The sequence below is a fragment of the Gymnogyps californianus genome, chromosome 1 (genome assembly GCF_018139145.2).
Source record: "Gymnogyps californianus isolate 813 chromosome 1, ASM1813914v2, whole genome shotgun sequence".
In the NCBI taxonomy this organism is placed as follows: Eukaryota; Metazoa; Chordata; class Aves; order Accipitriformes; family Cathartidae; genus Gymnogyps; species Gymnogyps californianus.
Window position 1 is genome coordinate 57,268,500 of NC_059471.1, and position 22,997 is coordinate 57,291,496.

The 22,997-nt window shown below is 37.5% G+C and overlaps 1 protein-coding gene across 2 annotated transcripts in view; it reads right to left on the reverse strand.

Moving 5' to 3' along the window:
- Positions 1–22,997, reverse strand: part of ABCC4 (ATP binding cassette subfamily C member 4) — a 153,114-nt gene that overhangs the window by 71,945 nt on the left and 58,172 nt on the right. For both annotated transcript variants that reach the window (XM_050912787.1, XM_050912778.1), the window contains exon 19: positions 21,124–21,270. In XM_050912787.1, coding sequence (XP_050768744.1) covers positions 21,124–21,270 — 147 coding nt within the window. The remainder of the gene's footprint in view (positions 1–21,123; positions 21,271–22,997) is intronic.

A 22,997-nucleotide genomic window follows, 5' to 3' on the forward strand; every position in this document is an offset into this window, starting at 1 on the left:
CTGCATAGCTGTCAATTACTGATCTACTCTGGCTTTTCTTCCATATTTCTACAAAGAAACGTCAATAGGTCTGTTATCTTTTTTTAATATATGTTTAGCACCACATGTACACACAAACTGCCATATACAGCATTACTGTCTTCCCCACAGGCATCCTATAAATATAAATAAGAAATTCTACCCCATTTTTTTTTTTCTTTAGCAGCCTGAAACTGACAGGAATATTATCACTTTTAGACACTTGCAAATAGGCACCGTGGTGCTGGGCCAAAATATGCTGAGATCATAATATCCATTTATCTAAACCGCCAGCATGTAATGAATTCAGGTGGGATGCCTTCTATCCAAATTAATTTACTACTTGAAAAGGACTTTTTACACAAATGCTGTCAAACAGGAAAACAGTTAGGAAACAAGAAGAAAATGTGAACACTGTGTTTGATCTTATTTTTAAGTGTAGGATTTAAAGAAAGAAGGATAACTGATGAAGATAAGAATGGAAAACAGGCTTCTTTGGAAATGAATTTGTATTTTTACTGCTGATGGAAATGTCTACATTACCTAGTACAAATACATTGATTCTAACTGTACAGTTGTTTCTTGAGCTTTCCAGTCCACTAGAAACACACAGTATTTTAATGACCTACTGATTAGAATTACCCTGCTTGTAGAAAACCGAAATAGGCCAATGCTCCATACAAGCTGACTTAGCCCTTTGCTAAGTTATGTGGTACAGTTGATTTGTCTTTTTTCCTGGGTGTGCTCAGAAGAGCATGTGTATTAACATCAGTTATCATCAGCCAAAGTCTAGCTCCTCACTTATGATACAATGCAGAAAGGATATATAAAGTGTTCATTAAAAACAGAAGCACACAAAGAAAAACGTCTTGATTGGGAAAAAAAAAAAAAAGTATAACTTTCCTTCTTTCTCAAATTGCTTTCGTAAGAAATCTCAAAATACCTTCTGCATTGTAACTGCCTTTCGTATTATATATCATTACCAATTAACCAAGTTGGCCACAATTTCAGCTGTAACAGAATCTGCAAAACAGAATTTAACTTTGGTGCTGTATTATACTTGCTAAGAAAATGATCTCTTTTACAAAAGCATGATAGATCTGGGATAATGTATTAGCAACTTTCAAATTATTGATCCCTGCAATGATACCCCCTACCCCAATAATTAACATTCACAGATTTTTTTCTTTTGTAATTTATTGTGAAAGAAAGTATCAGAATCATTTAAAAGAACAAACTTCTGGCTGTATAACAAAGTTTTATCCCATAACCTGAGTACAAAGCTACATCTCTGCTCCATAATTAGAATGACAATGAAAGCACGCACTTGTCCACCCCCTCCCCCCCCCCAATCCCTGGAGTAGTATTAAACCTTTCATACATAATTCTGTGATGAAGATTCCCAGAACAAGGTTCTAACAATTCCAGAAGTTAAGCTCTGGATATCCTTTCTGCTTCTTTTTAAACTCATTTTTATTCACTGAAGCTATTTTAAATTATCCTAAGTTTAATGAATTAAATCTACATTTAAACATACTGAAATAAATAAAAAACTAAAACCAAACCACCAACTCTAACGTACTGCCGAAATACAGCACAACTTAATTTCTCCTATATACTACAAGCAACAAGATATTTTTAAGGCACACAGTCCAACTGAACCAAAAAAAAAAAAAAAGTATTTATACAGAGGAGGGGGTACAGGAAGAGTTGACACTGGCCTCCTTCCTCTCCTGAGGGGGGAAAAAAAAAAAATAACCACTTGCAACGTCTTATCAACTGGCCTTTAAAAAAATGTCAAGTTGTATACTATCTACAGAATTTTCTGTTTGTTTACACCGCCTTCTTTTTCTATTCCAGATGTAAAGTTACGTACTTCAACTTCTCACCACAATACAAAGCATCACTATAATAGAAACCTGGAATAGTATATACGAAATATAGTCCTATATTGGCTTTTTACTAGCAAGATTATGAATTTAATTCTTTGCTAAACTATTTAACCACGAACACACGCACTTCTGAAAAAGCATTTGTGTAGTCTAGTTCACCTTTCTACTATAAATCCAATTTGGATTGAAAATATGTCCAAAGTGTTGTTTTGCTGGAGGGAGGGCTTATAATGAATTAAACTGAACACTACAAATCAGGATGGACTGAAGCATCTGAAGAGTATTCTGTTGCTGGAATTTTTACATGAGAGGAGAAAAACAGCTCTTAGAACTACTTTCAGATTTGGGGGTTATATACAAATATACATCAATAGAAGGATTAAAACAAAAATGGAAATATATGTCACCTTTCTGGTAAGGTTTTTCCAATAACAAAAAGGAGTTTTCCTGTGCTATTTATACTATCAAGACTAGATTCAGAATAGGCTTTAAATACTGTATTTCAGAAAATATCAGAGGGGGGAGCATCTCACATAGCTCTTTCAAATCTGCTCATATTTGTTGATTTTCTTACCATTCCATCTCCTAAAGATGATTCACTGAATAAGAATCTTAATTTGCATCTTTTTAATGTTTTTCTTCCCCCTCCCCTTTTTTTTTCAGGCATTGAAATTAGAAGGGCTCAATCATCACTCCAGTCTAAGATGACGATAACCTAGTAGGACATTACTGAATATAAAGCTTTTGCCTCCTGAAATCTTCAGTTGAAACTGCTATCTGGCTGATACAGTTATCATTCAGAAAACAAATATTATCCTGTATTTTATTCAGGATATATATTCAGATCCCCTCCCACACAGTGAAGAGAATGATTCTGATGTAGTCCATCCACTTTCTTCCTTTTTTGAAACCATGGAACGGAATTCTATAAGGACTGTTGCTGTGAAAGCCAAGCCAAGACTTCTGGCCTCTACCTAGCCCATCCATTTTGAGGATAAAGCCTTCGGGCAGCTGTGCTGGTTTTGGCTGGGGTAGAGTTAATTTTCTTCATAGTAGCTAGTATGAGGCTATGTTTTGGATTTGTGCTGAAAACAGTGTTGATCATACAGGGATGTTTTAGTTATTGCTGAGCAGTGCTTACACAGAGTCAAGGCCTTTTCTGCTTCTCATACCACCCCACCAGCGAGCAGGCTGGGGGTGCAGAGAAGCTGGGAGGGGACACAGCTGGGACAGCTGACCCCAACTGACCAAAGGGATATCCCATACCATAGGACGTCATGCTCAGCATATAAAGCTGGGGGAAGTGGGAAGGTGGGGGAATGACATTCAGAGTTACAGCATTTGTCTTCCCGGGCAGCTGTTGTGCATGACAGAGCCCTGCTTTCCTGGGGGCCGCTGGGCACCTGCCTGCTGATGAGAGGTGGTGAGTGAATTCCTTGTTTTGCTTTGCTTGTGTGCGTGGCTTTTGCTTTCCCTATTAAACTGTCTTTATCTCAGCCCATGAGTTTTCTCACTTTTACCCTTCCGATTCTCTCCCCCATCCCACCAGGGGGGGAGTGAGCGAGCGGCTGTGTGGGGCTTAGTTGCCGGCTGGGGTTAAACCATGACAGCAGCTCAAACAGCACAGGCATTTCATGTCTTCATCTGACTTTATAAACCCTCATCTTCTGCTTGGCATGTTCCTTCGGTTCGATCATTCATTTTTCTTTAGCTTCAGTTTCTTTTTCTTTCTCTCCTCTTCTGGAAAATGTGAATTGTTTGGCAAGGAGAGATTGTCTTTAAAGTTCATTCATTATGTACCCATGTAGTGATTCCTGAAATACCTCTTCCTTTTTAACTACTCATACTATAAAAAAGCCACTGCAACAACACGGGTTTGGCTATCCAGAATTCACAATAGATGACACTGGATAATTTTCAGTGGGTTTTTTTCCTGTCTCACATGAAATGTCATTACTACTGAACTCAGGAGAAATTCTGGTATAACAATCAGAAAATTAGAACTGTGTCTCTTTTAGTTTGCTGTGCAAATAATCAAAGCATTTGCTTGGAAAATTCACTGTGTGTTAGCAACAATGCGTGTCACACACCCTCTACGAAATTAAAAATTTTGCTTCAATTGAGGACATTTTAAACCACACGTTAGAGCAAAGCCACAGAAAATCTGGAAACAACTAGATTCACAACTTAGGTACCATTCACAAAACCACAAAGGAAGAAGATACGGGGAAACCTGTCATTCTGTTTATAAAGGTACAGTCAAGTCCAGGGGTCAGGACACTTACATGAGAGTTGAAGGTTGGGCAGAGATGCATGGGAACATGTTATTTTTACCAGTCACGGAGCATGCACTGAATGTGGGTCGCCCACCTCTCCAGCGAACGTGTTAATTGCTCTACTAGAGGCAATTCTGCGGTAGGCCTCCTTCAGTCTCTGCTCTTGAAGCTGCTCGCCCTTTGGATGAATCAGTAAATAAGTATGGCACTGGAAGAAGGCAAATGAGTGCGTGCCTGAAGGCTACGGCAATCAGCATGGGAAGGAATACAGCTGGATTCAAATCCCTTTTTTTTTTTTTTTAGGGCATGGAATGGATCCTTTCCTACAGAGCGGGCTGTAGGGTACGAGGGATGACTTCACCTCTTCTTCGGTTTTGTGATTGGCACCAAATTCCACTTGCAAATCTCGCCTGAGAAACAACCAAAAATCTTTTGTCTCAGAAAAGCTGAAGGCAACCACATCCCAACTGTTTTCTTCTATAAAAAGTGCTGTCCAAAGGAACCTAGATATAGTCTGACAATGCATTTCTTTGGGCCATCAGCTTCTGGGTAAAAAAATATCACTATAATGTAAACTTCTTTACAGCCTAAACTATAATTAACAACACTGAAAGGGAAATGTGGGGTATAATATACATTCAAATGAGAAAAAACCAAAATATGACCTCTTCTGTACTGTATTCATCACATTAAAAGAAAGAAATTTTGATAATTAAATTATTAAATGCTAAGCATTTTGAAAAGTTATATTGCACTGCATATGACTTTACTGTACCCCCTCTACTGGGCAACTATTAGAAAGCTTCACCTCAAAAACAAAACAGAAAAAATACTAGGGGTAAGCAGCTGCAAATGAGGAGTAAGTAGCTGCTGACCATACTAAAATGCTAGTAGTGTATAAATAAAAACCAAAGAGCCTTTAATGTTTATGTAGAAATATACCTTAAATTCATCCCCCTAGATTTTTTGACAGCTGAATGCTAGAGGTTAAATTATTTTAAAAACGTATGTTTGCATATACATTGCTTAAAATTAAAGAAAAATCTAACATAGCCCTGTAATTTTCTATTTTTTCATGGCTTTTAAGTAATAAGAAAGAAACTTGGAATGATAACATAAATATGTTAACAGCAACATTTCTTCACTTTTCTATAAACAGAGAAAAAAATTCACACATATCAAGGAGAAAAAAATGGCCTCACTGAACAGTCATTCAAGCAAAAGTGAATACAATTTACAATCTATTTTGTCTTTGTTCAATTCAAAGACAGACTTCACTGCGAAGCTCTGATTTACAGCTGTCCAGCACTATGAACTCCTAAATAAATAAACAGGCAAAAATAGAAGAGTGCCGCCCGCAACAAGGGACTCCTGCGAATGCTGTCATTTGTTATTTGCATGACAGAAACACCCAAAAGAGGACTAATGTATCTGAAGTGGGAGGCAGAGCCTCACTAGGATGCACGCTGGACCATCACATACCCAGCAGCATGCCCTGCCCCGAAGAGTTTGTTGTGTCAGTTAAGAGAAACCAACACAATTGACTATAAAAGGAACAACAAGCAAAGGGAAGATGTAGCAGTAAGTAGGAACCGAAAGCTGCAGGACAAGATGTGTGCCTTTTTCTTTTTTTTTTTTTTTTTTTTTTTTTTAAGTACGGGAAAACAAAGGGGTCAGGGAATTAATGAGTTTCTCCACCCATACATTTAACATTAGTGTATAGTTATACTGCGGTTACAACGATACTGGTGTATCCTGAGAGATGATTTTAAGATGAAGAAGAGCCAGCTGGTGGATGAACTTTACTGCACAGAGAGCAGGAAGTTACAAAGATGTAAGGATGAAAGATAAGCAGGCAAAATGACGATGGAGGGAGGAAAAAACAGGAATGTGCCAACAGCTCCAGTTACCAGGTGCAGAAATAGTAAAAGCTTTGCATGGGAAGAGGGCTAATGCTCCAATGAAGCCACACTCCTTTCTACACCTCCTGGTAGACTCCCTCAAAGTACACTGGGGCCATAAGATCAAAAAAAAGCCTTCTCTCCATCTGGCCCTGGGGAGGAGCTGCAAGACAGAACTGTCAAAAGACTAGCTGGTAGTAACAGTCACAGAACTTGCCGAACTTGGGATGTTTGGATATCGAGAGAGCTTTGTACATATTGACTTGAATTTTTGCCCTGTGCAGACTGGCTGCTTGCACATGCCCTCTCCTTCACCCTCTGCTTCATTCACTGCACATCCACTCCCCGTTTCCTCTCCTCCCTCTTCCTTCAACATTGCTTCTTCCATTCCCCTTCACCATGGAATGGCACAAGTTCTGGATACAAATAAGCTTGCTTGAAAAAGGGGAGAGAATGTCATCCCACGCACAACCAAGGCATGAAGCCTGACACGGCGAGGCATAGGCTAGGAAGTGTGGAAGAGTTTGGGACAAAGCAAGCGAGAACAGAAGGTGAACAGAAGGTGACTGCAACACTTAAACTAGAAGAGTGCCTGAACTAATGTTTTGGAAATGCAGAGTGACAAAGAGAGACAGCTAGGGGAACTTCAATAACTACATGAGCCGTAAAGGCAACAGGAAGGGTGTTTTACACTGAAAAACATGGGAAATCCTTCCAGCAAGTGAGAGATCAGGTTCTGAAATAGTTCCCAAATTAAAACTGTGAAAGCCAAAAGGCCGCTGTCACCTGATGGGAGATAGCAAAGCGCATCCAGGACATACTGCATAACCATACGCATTTGATACATACAGACTATTCACAAGGTTATACTTAGATGAGGCAAGACTCACTATCTATTGAGAGAGATGCCTTTAGAGAACAATTCAGAGGATTTTAGTTACTTCTTGCTTTAAACTGCTCTTCCAGGGGCGTATTTCACTCCACTAACTACAGAACTGCAGGGGCAACAGCCAGTTGTGTTTCAAGTTAGTCTTTAGAGTATACTCTAAATAGTTTGCTTAATTTCATTCACACAGGGTCTTAAGATTTCACAAGACCAATTAAGATTTCAGGTAGAGGAATTCTCAGTAAAAGTCTTCTTTCTTCCTTCAAAATAAACATGTCCGTCTTTGGGTCTTAACAGTTCACTTATTTATGCATTCATTTTGTTTCTCTGGCATCCATTTTCACCACAATTTTTTTTTCTTTTTGTTTTTTTTAAACCAGCAGCTTCTCTGCTGAAACTACATCAGACACATTAGGATGAAAGAAGTTCCAGGACTTCAAGGAGCTGGACAACTAGAGGAGCAATGTAAAGACGATGACAAAAATACCCATCTTTCAGGTATCCATATCCAATATATAAAACACTATAAAATCCTCTCATGGACTTAAAGCACAAGTTATATTTTGGAATAAACACTACAAATTTTGCAAATAATCAACGATCATAATCTGATCCCAGACATTTTGGGAAAGGCTGTTTTAAAACAACTGCTTTGCCTTTATTCTGTGTTAAAAAAGGCATTAAACAAATCTCTGATAAGGCAGGATTAAAATGGAAAAATACACATATAACAATGAAATTAAATGACAGAAAAATATCTTGTGTTTTTTCTTCCCTCTTCACAAAACAGCATGAGCATAGAACTCAATTCTGGATCAATCTGTGGCTACATCATTAAAACATATGAAACAAAAGTATAACTTCAAGCAAAAAACCCACAGAAGGCAAAAGTGTGTCAATAACCCAACTACTATTAAAATTACAGAGTATTAATTAGTAACAACTTAGCATTGTAGATATTTAATCATAATATTTAGAGAACAAATGTGGGCTCTGATGGTTTTCAAAATGTAGCTTAACTTTAGAATGCATATGAAAAGCATCCAATAAACTTTTCATCACAGCTGAATGATATTTACAACGCCTCTTAACTTTCTGAATGTCTATTTTGTCCTTGACTGACTCTGGAGAGGAAGTCCTTAAACAGCAATTCACATTCCAAATATGAACATTCAATTCCTGAAGTTCTTAGTGGTCAACTATACAGTGGTCATGCTTTCAGGAAGAGGTCATGAACAAGTTTCAGTGTTTGGATCACTCTAAAACCTTTTAGGACCTTCTGGACAATTGGGGGTTGGTTTGTTTGGTTGGTTTGTTTTTCCAAAGAAAGGAGACTGAAATGCCTCTTGATATCAAGGTTTTGTACCTTTTCATAATCCAGCATCTTTCTGGAAAACTGTCATATCACAGTTAGTATAGAAAATGCTGGTCCTATGAAACAAAAGTCTCTAGCACAGCACATGATCCATGTGGTGAGGTCTATTCCACCTTCCAGAAGGTTCCTTACTTCAGCGGGGTACCACCCTCACACCTGCAGAAGTCTGTCCACAATGGACCACTTGGCACAATTAGGACCTAAATTAAGTCAAGACATCACAAATTACCTGAACTAGAAACCCAAATAAATATTGAAAACAAAATCTGAGGTATGTTTTAAAACAATATCACTAAAGTGTCACTGCTTGCATGGGTCACATTCTTTCCTCCTCAGTGCATTCAGACACCCAAAGGACCATTATGTTCAGAAAATAGATCCTGGAAGAACTGAAAGGTTCTGACATCAGAGAATTTAAACTAGCTGTGAATCCCATTGAGGAGGTATGACTCATCTCTGAGTTTTAAATTAGATTATCAACCAAGTGAAGCAGCACAGTAAATCTACAATAAAAGATGAATGCCTACAGGAAAATAGTTTTTGCCCCTAGTGGCAGATGCTTGAACTTTAAAAGATCTGAGACTAAGCTCTTTGTCTAAGCCTTCCTGACAGAAAACAATTGAAATAATTTCTTTAGTTGGTCCAACTTTGCTCCATATGCCACATGGAAACAATATCTAAACCCTGTAAAAGAAAGTATATTGTCACTTCTAAACCAATTGAGGATCAAACAATTTACAGAAACCAAGACTTATTTTGCTGACAATTAAGCTCTATCACCAAGACTTGAGATTCAATGAAATTTGACAATTGTGAAGAAAGAGGCTTTTGTCTGAGTAAGTCTGAAGCATTTGGAAGAATCAACAGAAAATCAGAAGACTGAATTAGATCGAAGTATCAGAGCCTTTGAGGATAGTCTAGAATTCACTAATTAAAATAACTGCCTTCCTTACCCTGTTTCCTCTCTGAATTGCTTTGCTATTACAGCAGAGAGGCATATACCAGGAGGCAAATTTGGTCTAAGCAGCAAGCATTATACCCATCACACTTCCTCTTACACCAACAGCATACTTTGTCTATCCTGCTGGTCAAGCTCCATTATGAAGAACCACCATCCCTTTAAAGATGAGATGAAAGACAAGTACGAGTCACTGCTGTACACCAAATCCGAGGGGTGTGAAGGACCTTTTAAGCCTTTTTCTTCCATGCTGAAAGCCCTCACATTTATTTTGTAGTAATTCAGATACAACCCAAAGAAGTTTGCAACTTCTATTCTATTCTAGTGCTAGAGGTCACTAGCTGGGATAATATTCTTGCATCTCCTCCTCATGGAGTCAAAGAATGAATATATTCTTCTGTTTTTCCAAGAACCATAATACTAACTTGTTCTCCTTCTGCCTGTTTAATTGAAAAATACATAAGATTTCTATTCAAAACACCTCCATGCCTACTTTACAATTAATAAAAAGCAGTCAATAAACATTTGAACATCTTGTATCTCATGAGAAGTACAAACAACAGAAGCAGAGCGCAAAGTTATTAACAAATTAAGCAGCGCTCACAGCACTACATTTTAAGCTGAAAATAGATCATTTCAGAAACTTGGGATTTTGCATTTCACAAAATGTTCGTGTGACTATTAAAAGTACATAATAATATTGCTTTATTGCGTGGCTAAGATGGAAAAACAATTAATGAAATCCTGTTTTTCCACAGGAATGTTTCTATTTTTTAAGCAAACAAACACTTCTGGAAAGTGTCAGATTGGACATTTCTACTCTTGAACACTCAGCAGGTGAACAAAATCATCTGTATAAGCCCTCATAATCTTTCAGAAACACTTATTTCTGAACAATCACTTCTAAACACTGTTCCTTAAGCCTTCGGTAGTAGCTGAGCAACACTGGTTATTAAATTGAGGTGCAGCAGAGTTTATTTTTTTTAATCTCAATTTAAAAAAAAAATATGTTGGGATTGTTTTTTCCATTTTTTCTGTCGGGGATTTTTGGGGGTTTAAATATAAGCAGCATTTAGTGAATGGCTTTGAATTCAATATTAAACCATACTCGTAGCTCAATTATGAAAAAAGATCGTTGTCACTACATATTTGGAATATTAAAACTTGTCAGCTTTATAAAAACCTCAAGGCACTTTTTTCTCTCAAATTTGATTTTATTTTGAAAGCGCTCCTTAGATAAGATTTCTTAATATTAGAACAAGTCTAGTATAACTAGTTTTCTGTTGAAAATATTGAGGAAAAATGTTCCCTCTATATCATTAGTTCAATAGAAAAAAAGATGACACTTCTAAAGCTAAAATCATCTATATTTCACAATTCTGGTGCTTTCACTTTGCAGAGGTTTCTACAGATATCTTTTGTCCTGAATGAGCATCAAATATTTTTTTTTTTCTTCAACAATAAGGGAACATTAGCTGACTAAAGGTAACTACTACCAACTCCTCCTTAAACCATTTTACCTTTTTTTAGTCAGGAAATACCAGAAATATTCTGGAAGGCTAACAGTAATTGTTTACTTTTGGCTGGTTCTTGAGACTAGGGGGAGGGAGAATTGTTCTTCTAAGAGGAGACTGCGGAATGAAGGAAGGGAGGAAGGAAAGAAGCATTATACTAACATCAGGCAAAGCATATGTTTTTTTAAAATATATATATGTATTTTTAATATATGTATTTTTATTTATATATGTGTGTGTATATATATATATAAAAATAAATATTAAAATCATGGTTTATTCCTTTTCTTTAAATTTAGTGGTAAATTCAGAATACTGAAGATTTTAAGGTACCCATCCTTAAGCACACAGACAGCTAGGTACCCTGAACCCCCCCACTGTAGTGGGTAGGAAAGATAGCTCTTCTCCAGCAAGATTTAGAGCAAAAGCCTAACATTGGTGCTCTCAATAATGCCTTCGAAGAGCCTGCCTCTCTATCACATACCTGGCAAACCTAGGCTAATGTTAACCTTTGTGAATACCCTTCTTTGCCTGGTCATTCCTCATCATACATACTCTTCAAGCTGGAATCCTAAATGGATTAGAAAATAGAAATAATCATGGATTTGAAGAAATTCTATTATTTTAAGCCAGAAAATTGTGTATTTTACTCACTGAACCCTTAACCTCTATTACTGAAAGGATAATCTTACCATAACAAAGATGCCGTTTGTACTTTATACTTAACAATAACTTAACCAAGTAAGCGCCATACAGCAAATCTGGTCTGAACAGGCACAGGAACCCCAGCACTTCAGTTTGCTTTTAGTTTCTCCTTCTGTAAACTGAAAGAAAGTTAGGCTCCTATCTCATTAGGCAATGCACAGATTTACTCATGTTTACAGGTCACAGCAAAAATAGAAGGTTCTGCATTAAGTTGCCCAGCATTAAGGATATATTCCCCTATTTCAGTGTGAGGGAAGAGAAAGCAAACACAAGTGGCAGACAGCAACAGTATTTCTGAAGCTGTTCATTATCCCATGTAATGAGAAGATCACTACATATAAAATATTTAACATTCTAAACCCAGTCTCTCTAAGTGAAGAGAGACACTCACCATCATCTCTCTGAAGACCAGCATGACAGATTATAAACATAAGTGCACTGGAAGAAGAGATGAATGAGATAGTGTAAAGTTTATTTACAGCTTTTAATGTTCACATTAAAAAGGAGAGAGGGAAAAAAAACGCCAACACTGAGCAAATGCCCACGGCATCTAATCACTTACTGTCCTCTGGGCGTGTCTTAGAAAGGATGGGGCAGGAACAGTATTCCTGTATGAGAAATTACTTATGACATCTTAAAAACAGATGTAGGAACTTTGTCTGAAAATTTAGACTGAACTGTATCTATTTTGGGTTGTGAACTTTCCAACTGATGAACATGAAATTATGCTGAGAAATTAATACATGCAGGGACAAAGGAACATGTATTCCCGATGAAGGGAAGCTTGCCACAAAGCAGAGGGTTTTTTCTTGCCTACGCACGAATTAGCAATATTCTGCATTGCATCATTTGCATATTAAACAGACAATAAATTCATTGAGAAAAAACAGGTTTGCCACACACATAGAGAAATCTCATCACATCTGAGAAAAAGAAAACCAAGGAAGAGAAGAGTTAGGCCATCTATCCTCCATCCATTATACATTATAATTGCCAGCAATAATGTCCATATTCCAAATCTTCATCTTCTCAGTTTTCCATGCACCTTCAGATTATTCTGCACCCTGTGCCCCAACACTAATACAGGCTAGTGAAGACTTATGCTTGAAAGAGGGCAGGACATATGCAGAAAACAGTGTAAAGGGGTTGAGAGAGATAGAGGAGTACCATTCCCAGACACAGAAAGCAGAGGATAAATTCAAGTACACAGTGGGTGAAAAATGACAAGGACCATGCCAGTGGACAGAAAACCCATGAACTTATGAGGAGTTTAACTTTAAACTTCCTTTGAGTTTACAAATATCATAAACATTGCACAAGTAGCACATGATAAAAGCTCAAGTTTTAGGAGTATTAGTGACCTCTATATTCTTTTTTTAACTGGCAAATGAGGGGATGCTACAACTAGAAGACAAGCAGGTCAGCAGTCATTTGTGAGTCTTCTATAGCAGTGAAAAGTCCAACACGAAAACAAACCCACCTCCTTAGCATACAATGCACTTCTACTCTGAGCTAAACAGTTGAGAATGAAGACTTGACACCTTTCTCCCATATACCAGTCAGCTTGCTTCACATGCTGGCTCTGTGAATACAATTTCCTACCCAGCATTAGGTGAGTAAACAGCTAAAGCAGCCTCAGCTTTTCCAGATGTTTCAGAAATCTCCTCACTCCACAACCTCTTGTTAGGGACCACCACAACTAAATATTCTGCTCAAGCTGAAATCAAAAGCTATGGCAACAAAATATGCAAATGAGAATCACCTAGGAAAATGTTCAACAAGAGCCCAAATTTAAATGAACATTAAAACAAACCTCCACGAACCTGCAGTTTCCAGTTTCAAGCTACCTACCTCAAGGTTGGTATTGCCACAAGCAATAATTAATGTCCATTACGTACTACTATTCTAATTACAGTACTGTTGTCCAGTAAGTAACAAAACAAAAAAGATGTTCTTCATATGCTTGATGCTATTTTAAAACACTTTGTAAAGGTCTCTTAAGACTGGTAGCTGTCAACATATACAGCTTGTCATAATGCTACCTCCTCCAAATACAACATTATATTGCATAAAATGACATCAGAAATACAAACCTAAAGGAGGTTCTGCATATGTGCATATGCAGAATACATGCAATACACCTGAATACATAACAAAAAGCCTCTGACAAAGTACCTACTGATTCTGATGGAAAAAAAGAACATCTGGGGAAGACAGGGTGGAAGCAAGCAAGTAATGTTGTCTTGTACTATTCACAAATAGCTTAGTAATTAACTCTATCAAGTTTGTATTTTTTAAACTGAACAGCACACTAAAGTCAAGCTCAATTCAATACCTCCGCTTCCCTAACTGTTGACTTCTATCCTTTGGTTTTTATTCTGGATTGCCAGAACAGGCAGATTCACATACAACATCCATTCTTTTCTACACTAAAATCTTAATTTTGGATTGAGAAGTGCCTTTTGTTTCCAAACACACTCCAAGATCACCACAGGCACAAACTAATCTTCACTTGTTGCATAATCTGCAAGATGCTGGCAATCGGGGGGGGGGGGGGGGGGGGAACGACTAATTAATTCACCCAGATGCTGCAGTGCAGATTACCTAGGATCATCTGGGAGTAAGATTTCTGTGCAGTATAAAGCAGAACAGTGCTAATGAAATGAGTTTGCACTGTGATAATATTCATTTTGTTTTAATTTACAGCTGTTCAGATTACAAAAAAAACCCAAAAAAATCCCCACACCAAAATGGGCTGTTTTTTCTGCAAACACCACAGTGGTTTAACTGTGTCTGTGTGTCCATAAGAGACAGCAATGAAAGGTTATGGCACAGGAAAGAGCCCAGAAGAGCCAAGAGCCTGATGTGTAGGGCTTTCACCTGGGGTGGGGGAGCCACGTGTTCAAGGCCCATATTAAATCAGAGAAGGAGAATATCTCAGCTGCCTTCCCCACGTTACACATACGTGCTCTCACCACCTGGCTATTCATTACCCCTGCCCTGCTTTTCCCCAAAATAATTTTTTTGGAAACGCTTCTGCTTTGTTCCAAGGTGGAATGAAAGTGGATTTTTGATAAGTTTTTCCTCATTTCTCAAAAATGCTCATTTCCCACTCAGAACAGGCATCCATGAACACCAAGAGAGGAGGTCCTATCCATGTGGCACCTCCAATCCCCACTATCCACAACAGTCACAGCAGCATCCAGCAATTTTTAAGCAGATTAAAACCAGCAAAAAAAGTATATATTTAAAATAGTTATTATCAAAACCCAAAACCCCCTCCATCCTTCAGATTATCTCCAAAAGCTTATTTGCAGCTGCATCACCTCAGCTAGGCGCTCTTTTTAAGCCCCTTGCAGTTTTTCCATCGGTATTATTGCAGTCTCTCCCTCTGTTTTCAAGTGTCTCCCACCAACATTTCCTTCCTCCTTGCCACAAATCTCATCAAAATAGTCTGCCATCTATGCGAGACTAAAACATAACTCCGTTTTTACTTTCCCACTACACTTGTGGGAAAGATATGTCTCTGAACAGCTTCTGTGCAGTCTTCTAAAGCCAACACTTCTAATTAGGTTTCTCTGTCTTGGTCGACTCCTCCATGCCTCCTTTTTGCTTGGCTGAGGTGGGGCAAGAGCAGCTCTCTCTGTAGTTGCTTTAGCAAATGAAAAAACTAGACTTTGCAGTATCTGGGCAGGTCAGCATATGGTCAGAAATGAGTTTCGCAGCAGGCTGTTTTCCCCACCAGGGGATCTTAATGTGAAGAAGATAGAAAATCTCTGTGAAGGGACATGAAATCTTGTGCCAGGAAAGCAAGAGACTGCGCTTGGAAGTGGTTGTCAGTACAAGCTTCATGCTATTTCCCTATCAAATAATGTCCCATCCCCTCCTACAAACAGCTTTTCCGTAAACCTTTTAATTTTATCTCCCATATTAAGTGTAAATAGGGTGAACACTGACTCGGTGAACTGAAAATGTAATGGGCTTGTCTCATCAGTTTACGGCCAAGTTTCATTCAATCATTATTGCAGAGAAAAATAGGATAGAGTTGAATTGAGTTATGCTAATAGATAATAAACGTAAACATAACTCCAGAGTACTATTTACTAACTTTAAAGACTACTCCTATAGCAATCAACTTTATAAGGTTCCTGACAGAATCATAATGGTGATAAAACACATAAAAGCGTAAGACTATTTAAACTCTTAACAAAAGCCATGATAATACTAACAGTAAATGAGCAACTCCCACAAAATATCATTTAATAATCACGCCCTGATAAGTTTTAAAGTACATATCGCCATTGTTCTCTGAAAAAACATTAAAGTGTTGTTTTTTTTTTTTAACACATGTAGCAACCTAACAGGTTTTAATTACCACACCTACTTCAGTGACGAGCTGTTCCACTCAAACACCCAAACATAATATTTACAATGTTGTGCGGTTGTTAAGGATCTTGATGATTGATGGAACCTATTGTGTTGCCATCTTAATAACAACAAATGCAAGTGATTACCAACACGGAAGAGAGAATCTGTGTTTTTATTTTACAACAAAAGGCTGTCCTATAGGGACTACTTTTCCACATAAACTAACAAACCTGCGCACACATGAACGTGCTTTAGAGCTTGGCACAGAGAGACAAAAACAAAGCCTCTGCTGCTTTAAGGACAACGTAATTTTTTGTATTAGCTTAAGAGAACATGAAAGCTGTCAAAAGAGCTGGTATAGTTTTTCACAATCCTGCAGAATTAATCTTGACCACAAGGAAGTATCTGAAAACTGCATCAGAAAGATAGCATAGATCTTGTTTCCGAAAAAAAGAAAGCAATTGAGTCATTGAGTCAAATAGGAATACAATACATTTTCTGGCATCGCTACTGAATATTTATATCAGTGATGAATGAGACTACAAACGAAATATTTTAACATGAAGCTTTGCCTTGTTAACTGCATGATATGCCAAAACACCACCTACTGTAAATCACAGGGTTTAAGACCAGTATTTCTTGTTTAAACATGCTACTTGTTCAGCAGAATCACTTGTGTGAACAAGCATATATTAATGTACACTAACTGGAGCAGTTTCACTATCCAACTGATAGAGTATAATTTCACAATCTCATTATCAGCATTGTAATTTTCAGACTGCTGAAATATCATATTTGTTGCAAATATTATACGGTTTAAACACTTTAACAATATTGCCCATTTGACGCTTCTGTCAGATAGAATGCAGATAGGCACTTGTGCATTGATGAACATGCTTTTAACCCTATAAAGAAACTTTCTCTGTCAAATTATAGATGTTTCAACACTTGATTTATGAACACCATAATTAAAATCCTTATGCCTTAAAGAAAAACAAACTCTTCATTATAACAACAGCTTGCTTTCACATTTTTATCTTTTAATATTTGGAGTTTGCTTTTATGTGTTGCTATTAGCTATCAGTTTGGCATGTCATTTCTGGCTGCCAAAAAAGGAGAAAATTTCTCTTTATAACCTGGTCAAATCTCAAAGTCTAGGTAAGCACCCAAAGGGATCGATGTTTATTTAATGCTTCCACAAAGTATTTGTGGGGAAAAAAAATTCTGCTAATTTAACAGGTAGAGGACAACCATCACACAATTTAGTGCTTTCTGTTTCTAGGAAGGCCAGAAATGCTGTAATGTCTGCCAAAATAAGTCTCCTCCTCCTATGAACTGTCAGAACCAAGAGTTTGGAGAGATACAATTTAAAAAAAAAAAAAAAAGAAAAAAAAAAAAAGCTAGATTTTCATATGCATTTCCGTAGTGGTTCTGGTTCAATTTGAATTTTAGACAGATCTCTGGAGGGGGAAAAGATTCCTATTTTATCTGAACAAGTTAATGCATATCATTCATTCATTCTTACAGCACCCATCAGCACAGCAGCAGCAGGTTTCAGTTTCCTAAATTCAATGCAATTCAAAATTACACACAATCTCCACTAAAACTACTATTACTGAAAGTGATGCAGTTACACATTAGCATCCCTCCTCTAAAGAAATCTCTGTCCCCAAATCCCAGAAAAGAACAATTCATTTACAAGCTAAGCAAGTAATCTTGAATCAAATCCTGAAGCTTGTCAAAACTAGGATCTGCTAAACTATCAATAAGAAACTAATTTCAAAAGAGGGAACTCCCAATTCAAGTCATTGCTGCTGAAGTCCTGGTCCCTTTTACGTAGCTTTCTATCAAATTTGTTTTGAAATGTTACAAACATCTTGAAAAAGAAATTAAAAGGAATAATGGCTGAAGGTGGTCTCCCTCATGGGAACAAAGCATCAGACTTTATAGGGTTATCTGACTTTTGGCCACTAATTACAAAGCCAACAAAGTTCCTGAACTCAGCATTACATGAAGCTGAAAAGCTTACTGTGTAAAAGATTAAGAGAAAATATTATACTTGCAGATAATGAGGACAACTGAACGGAACCACATTACTATTGCTCAGTGGAGAGGTTGAAAATTCACTCCTCAAATATCATCTCTAAAAACATAACATATAAATTTTGTTATCCTTCTAAAAAGCTGTTGTAATGCTAGACTGGGATAAAGCAGATCATGCTGCCCTCTTGTGCTAGATGTGCACAGAAATCAACCCTTTATTCCTGCAAGTGACACGTGAAGAGGAATATATAAAGCATTCACTATGAAGTAGAAAACATCCAGGTTTTCCTCCTTACAGATACCTTGACATGCATGCAATTCCCTTACTGGGATATGGATAGAAGAGCAAAGGAAGTTTCAAGAGAGTCAAATTCTACACTCCAAAACTAAACAAGTTCTGTCAACAAACGCAGACAAGTCAGATGTGATAAAGCCCAAAATACAACCACTTAGTCTCTAACTTCCCATCAAGCTTTCACTATAGCTGTTTAAGTGATGCTGTATAGATACCTGCTGATAAGTTTGAATTTCAGTCATAAATATCTGATCATTCTTTCTGAATGCTGGATAACACAATAAGCTTTAGTCACTTAGGATCATCAGCTCAACAGGGTTAGCTTAAGTGCTTAAGAAAGAAAGAGACAGTCATTTATTAATAAGGTTCTTCCAATGCAAAACATACTTAAAGCAGTAACATCTAACTACTTTTAGATCTATGCCAAATTACAGAAAGGTGAAATCTGTATACATACAAATATTTTTGGGTGGGAAGGGAGAAAGGAGAGGGGTCCTCATATTACTCTTCTGCCTCTGCTATGTAATCCAGGTTCCAAAAATACATTCAAATTCTTATATCATCTGGGTAAGATGCTCGTTACTATTCCCTTTACAACCTTCCCCTCCCTGTATATTGCTAATGCAATCTGTACAGAGAGATCTTGGGCTCATGCCTAAACTGATTCACAAAGCATAATTTTTTTAGAAAGAAGTAATCTCATTTATTCACCACATCTGATTGGATCTACACTGTTGGGAGCTGACAGACATGTCATGATTCACCACGTATTTCCATTTCCTAATGTCGGCTCCCTGATGCTGCTCATTAGTCTGTTTCCCCAATAAGAACTATCGAGAGCTTGGGATGTCTATTTATTTAAGTTTCCTTCCTCGGCTTTGGAACATGGATCACCATGTGTTCGAAATACTGGCCGTGGCATTTTTTAATTGCTGATTATTTTTGGATAAATAAAACAGCAAAAGTCAGTTCAGCAATTGCTTCTGCTAAGGTCTTAGAGACGTCACACAAATACTAAGAACATGCTGGATGCTTAAATGACAGATCTGACACCGCAATATCAGCTTTGCTAATATGGGATATGATAACTAATAGTTTGGCTTGACTATTACAATCACAACCCTAGAAAAAGAAGCCTTTAATAATTTCAATTTCTTTTTAGTATGTCTTTCATAGTAAGGCATATTAAAAAAAGAAAGAAAAAAAAGAAAAGACTTAAACAAATCTCACCCCAATGCAAAAAAATAGCATCTGAAGTTCTAAAAGATAAACACACAGTAAAAAAACACAGTAAAAAACCCATGTAAATCAGACAATGAAACACAGATGATAAAAACAGAATTTTAGAACTACTACATGCTGCAGTTCTGAACAAGAGCATCTTCTCACATGTCATCTTTTCCCTTTTCTTTTTCCCTTTTTCAAAAGATGTATAGATCAGAACAGCAGTTCCTTTGCATACTACCATGACCAAAAGAATGATGAAGGGAAAGAAATACATGCACACTGAAGTTAATCTTCTCTTATAAAATATCTGCTGATAAATAGAAACACACATCTAAGTCACGACAGTGTGTGAATACCAGTGATAGGCAGGTTTTACGAATGTCACTTTTACAAAGCACTGCTAATTTGAGCTTCACAGTATGTTACAAAGCAAACTGTTATTTATTACTCTACATTGTCCCTGATGTTTACTCTGTAGCTCTTAGTTTGTTATGATGAGCCAGGTTTATGGGCATTCTTACAAGATGGTTATGTATTCCCTCAAAAATACAGTTACTGCATATGCTGTGCGCACACCCCCCCTCCAAAAAAAAAAAAAAAAAAAAAAAAAGAGAGAGAGAGAAGAGGAAAATCCCTGCCTATCTGACAACAAACCCCATCAGTACCACAATTTCTTCTGATGTATGTGCTCTCACCAGCTCTCCACTAACCTGTCTCCTGAGCTTACGGCTTCACTTCTAATCCTTTGCAGTGGCCTTGAATTTACACTACCACAGACTCACAGTACAAGTAGACCATATAACAGCCTTAAACTTCTACAGTTGTAGATTTTTTTTTTTTAAAGGGGAAATTGTACGTTTCATTCATCATTATGGACATGAACCTTTTCTCCACACGAGTATTTTTTTCCTGAAAATATTACTAATTTCTCTGAAACAATAAAGCCATCCCTATATACCCTTACAATCATTAAACAGCTTCTGAACTATGAGAACAGGCCTATGTTCCTTTTCTTCAAGGGAGTGAAGACCATCAGATTTCTGCTTCTCATGTAAGACTGGCTAGTAAATCAGTACCACCCCACTTCCCCACTCTCTTCACTCCGCTCCAGCTTCTCTCTCATTTCTTTTGAAGAACATAAGGATCTGGATTACAGTTTTAAATTGCATGCTTTATGCTTTTGTGCATTCTGGAAGGACAGTAAGCCACACAGTTTCTCAAAACTGTGAATTACCACACATGCTTAAAATTATTTTTTAAAAGGGCAAATAATTGTTGGGGTTAAGCTTTCAAAGAAAAGCACAAGAAAGGCATCCCCACAAAATGCATGCATATACATTCAGCATATGGAAGACACCCCTGTGTAACTGAATCAGAACAGCAATGCAACTAGCAGGTCAATGTACAACACCAAAGCCACACGTAATTCATTTTTCTGTAGACTGCATTTGAAGAGAGTAAAATCAACCATCAATAAGCAGTCAACATTCTGACTTTTTAAATTTAAAAAGACCACACTTAAATTTAAAGATTTTAAGGAAAAGGAGGAAAAAAACCCACAAATGTGCAAAAATACTGTAAAATCGTAACTGCCCAGAAATACTATAGTTAACATAATCAATGAGGTACATTAAATGTTAAGAGAATTTTTACTATTAAACTTACCTATAGGATTTCTGTCAAAAAACAAGACAGGAGCTTTCAAAATGGATTGAAACATTTTGTTGTGCAAAGTCTGACCAGAATTAACAAGAACTTGAAACACCAGAAGACTTCTTATTATGCCAAACAGTATTGTAGCCACTGTTAAACCTGAAATTAAAAAAACATGGACAGAGCATGCATACAGATATGGATCTTTCACAAGGAAAAGAATTTAAAAATAAAACTGAACTAAAAACAAATTTTGTTGACTTCTGTATATAGCAAGAATCCAAACTTAAGGCTAGGGACTCAGAAGCACAGAACATAGATATCTTATATTTGTCACTAGCTTCAGTTACTATCATATCATCGATTTACACAATTTCTCTTTTTTGGTTTGAAAGAATTGGTACTTTATAGAAACGTAGGAAATGTCTGTTAACCCATGAAATAAATCTGTACTAAAACCTTCTGCATAACAGCTCTGCTAAGAAATTCATTTCACAGTGCCGTGTATAATTGTGGCTTGCAGAGGTCACTGTGAAGATTCAACATTTGCCAGCAGGTATTAACCAAGTAATATATACATGGCTATTTAGAGACAACCTTGAGTTATTCTCAATCAGCCCAAACCACTCATGCCATTCTTCCCCTTGTAAACCACATCAAATCATTTAAATTATGTGTATTTCTTTAACACAGTATAAGATGCATCTCTTATGCCATGTGAAATAGAGCCCTTCTAGGGAATTGGTCTGCAGACTGTTTGTCTTTCTTCTGGGCACATCTCCACTTACAAGACAGGGGTGCTACAGGGCAAAAGATGAAAACAAAGAACGATGAGATTGCTGCTGCTCTGTTTGCTGTGTGTAATCTCCAATATGGCTGCCCAAATTCCCAGTCGATGAAGGTGAACAGTGAAGTGTTAACTTTACATTTGGCAGTGCTTCCAGGCTCCAGGTGATCTGCTCCAGAAACTAAGCATAGCCACCACAAGCCCAGATGCTCAGGCCTTGAGAACGCCCTTAAGTTAGACCCTAACTATCAACATAAAACATTGCCTATTCCCAGGACAGGTTAAAACTGGATGCAATTCAGGTACAGCTATAGTAACAGAGGGAAAGACTGAGGTTTTAAATGATATGATGTGGTTAAGTCAATCAGTTATTCCATCCTGCTTACTGCTGTATCCTCCCAGGATGCAAGAAAAGGTATCACTATTTAATTTGTCTGCTCGCAGTTGACTGCCCATGTTCTGCATGGTGCTGTTTTTAAGAAAAAAGCACGTGGCTGGGATGAGAGCTTGTTTGCCTTGTCCTGACCAGGTAAAAGAAAACAACTTTTCCAAGAGTAACTGCACGTACCCAAACAGGAAAGCCAGGTCATGCAAAAAGGGAGCAGAAGAGGTACTAAGCAGAAGGCTGTGGCAGAGCCCATGCCTAACAGCAGTCTGTGGCAGCAACGGGAGGAGAGGGAGCACGTCCGGGGAACCCCACATTTCTGTACAACTTCACTCAGGCTTGGAAGCCACTGGAAGCTGCTGGCATGACCCTCACCAAACGAATCACCCAAAAAGACCTAATGGCTGGGGAGAAGGGGGAGGAACAAGACTTATTTTCAAGTCATTCATCCAATCTGTCTCACGCCGAAGGTTTTTGTTTTCCCCATTTACAAGCTTACCACCTCAGTATGAGAGAGACAAGGACTCTTTGCATGCTCACTTTATAGAAAAGGTGCAGAATTGGTACCTCTGTTCTGGCCAGTGGGGTTTCCCATTAACAGAAATCTTACTCTTCTAAATCTTTCTCTCGTAGAAACAACAAGGACTAGGAAGTAACTACCATGGTGATTTTTTTCTTTTTCCAAACATTGAGAATCAGAAATAAAAATGTTAA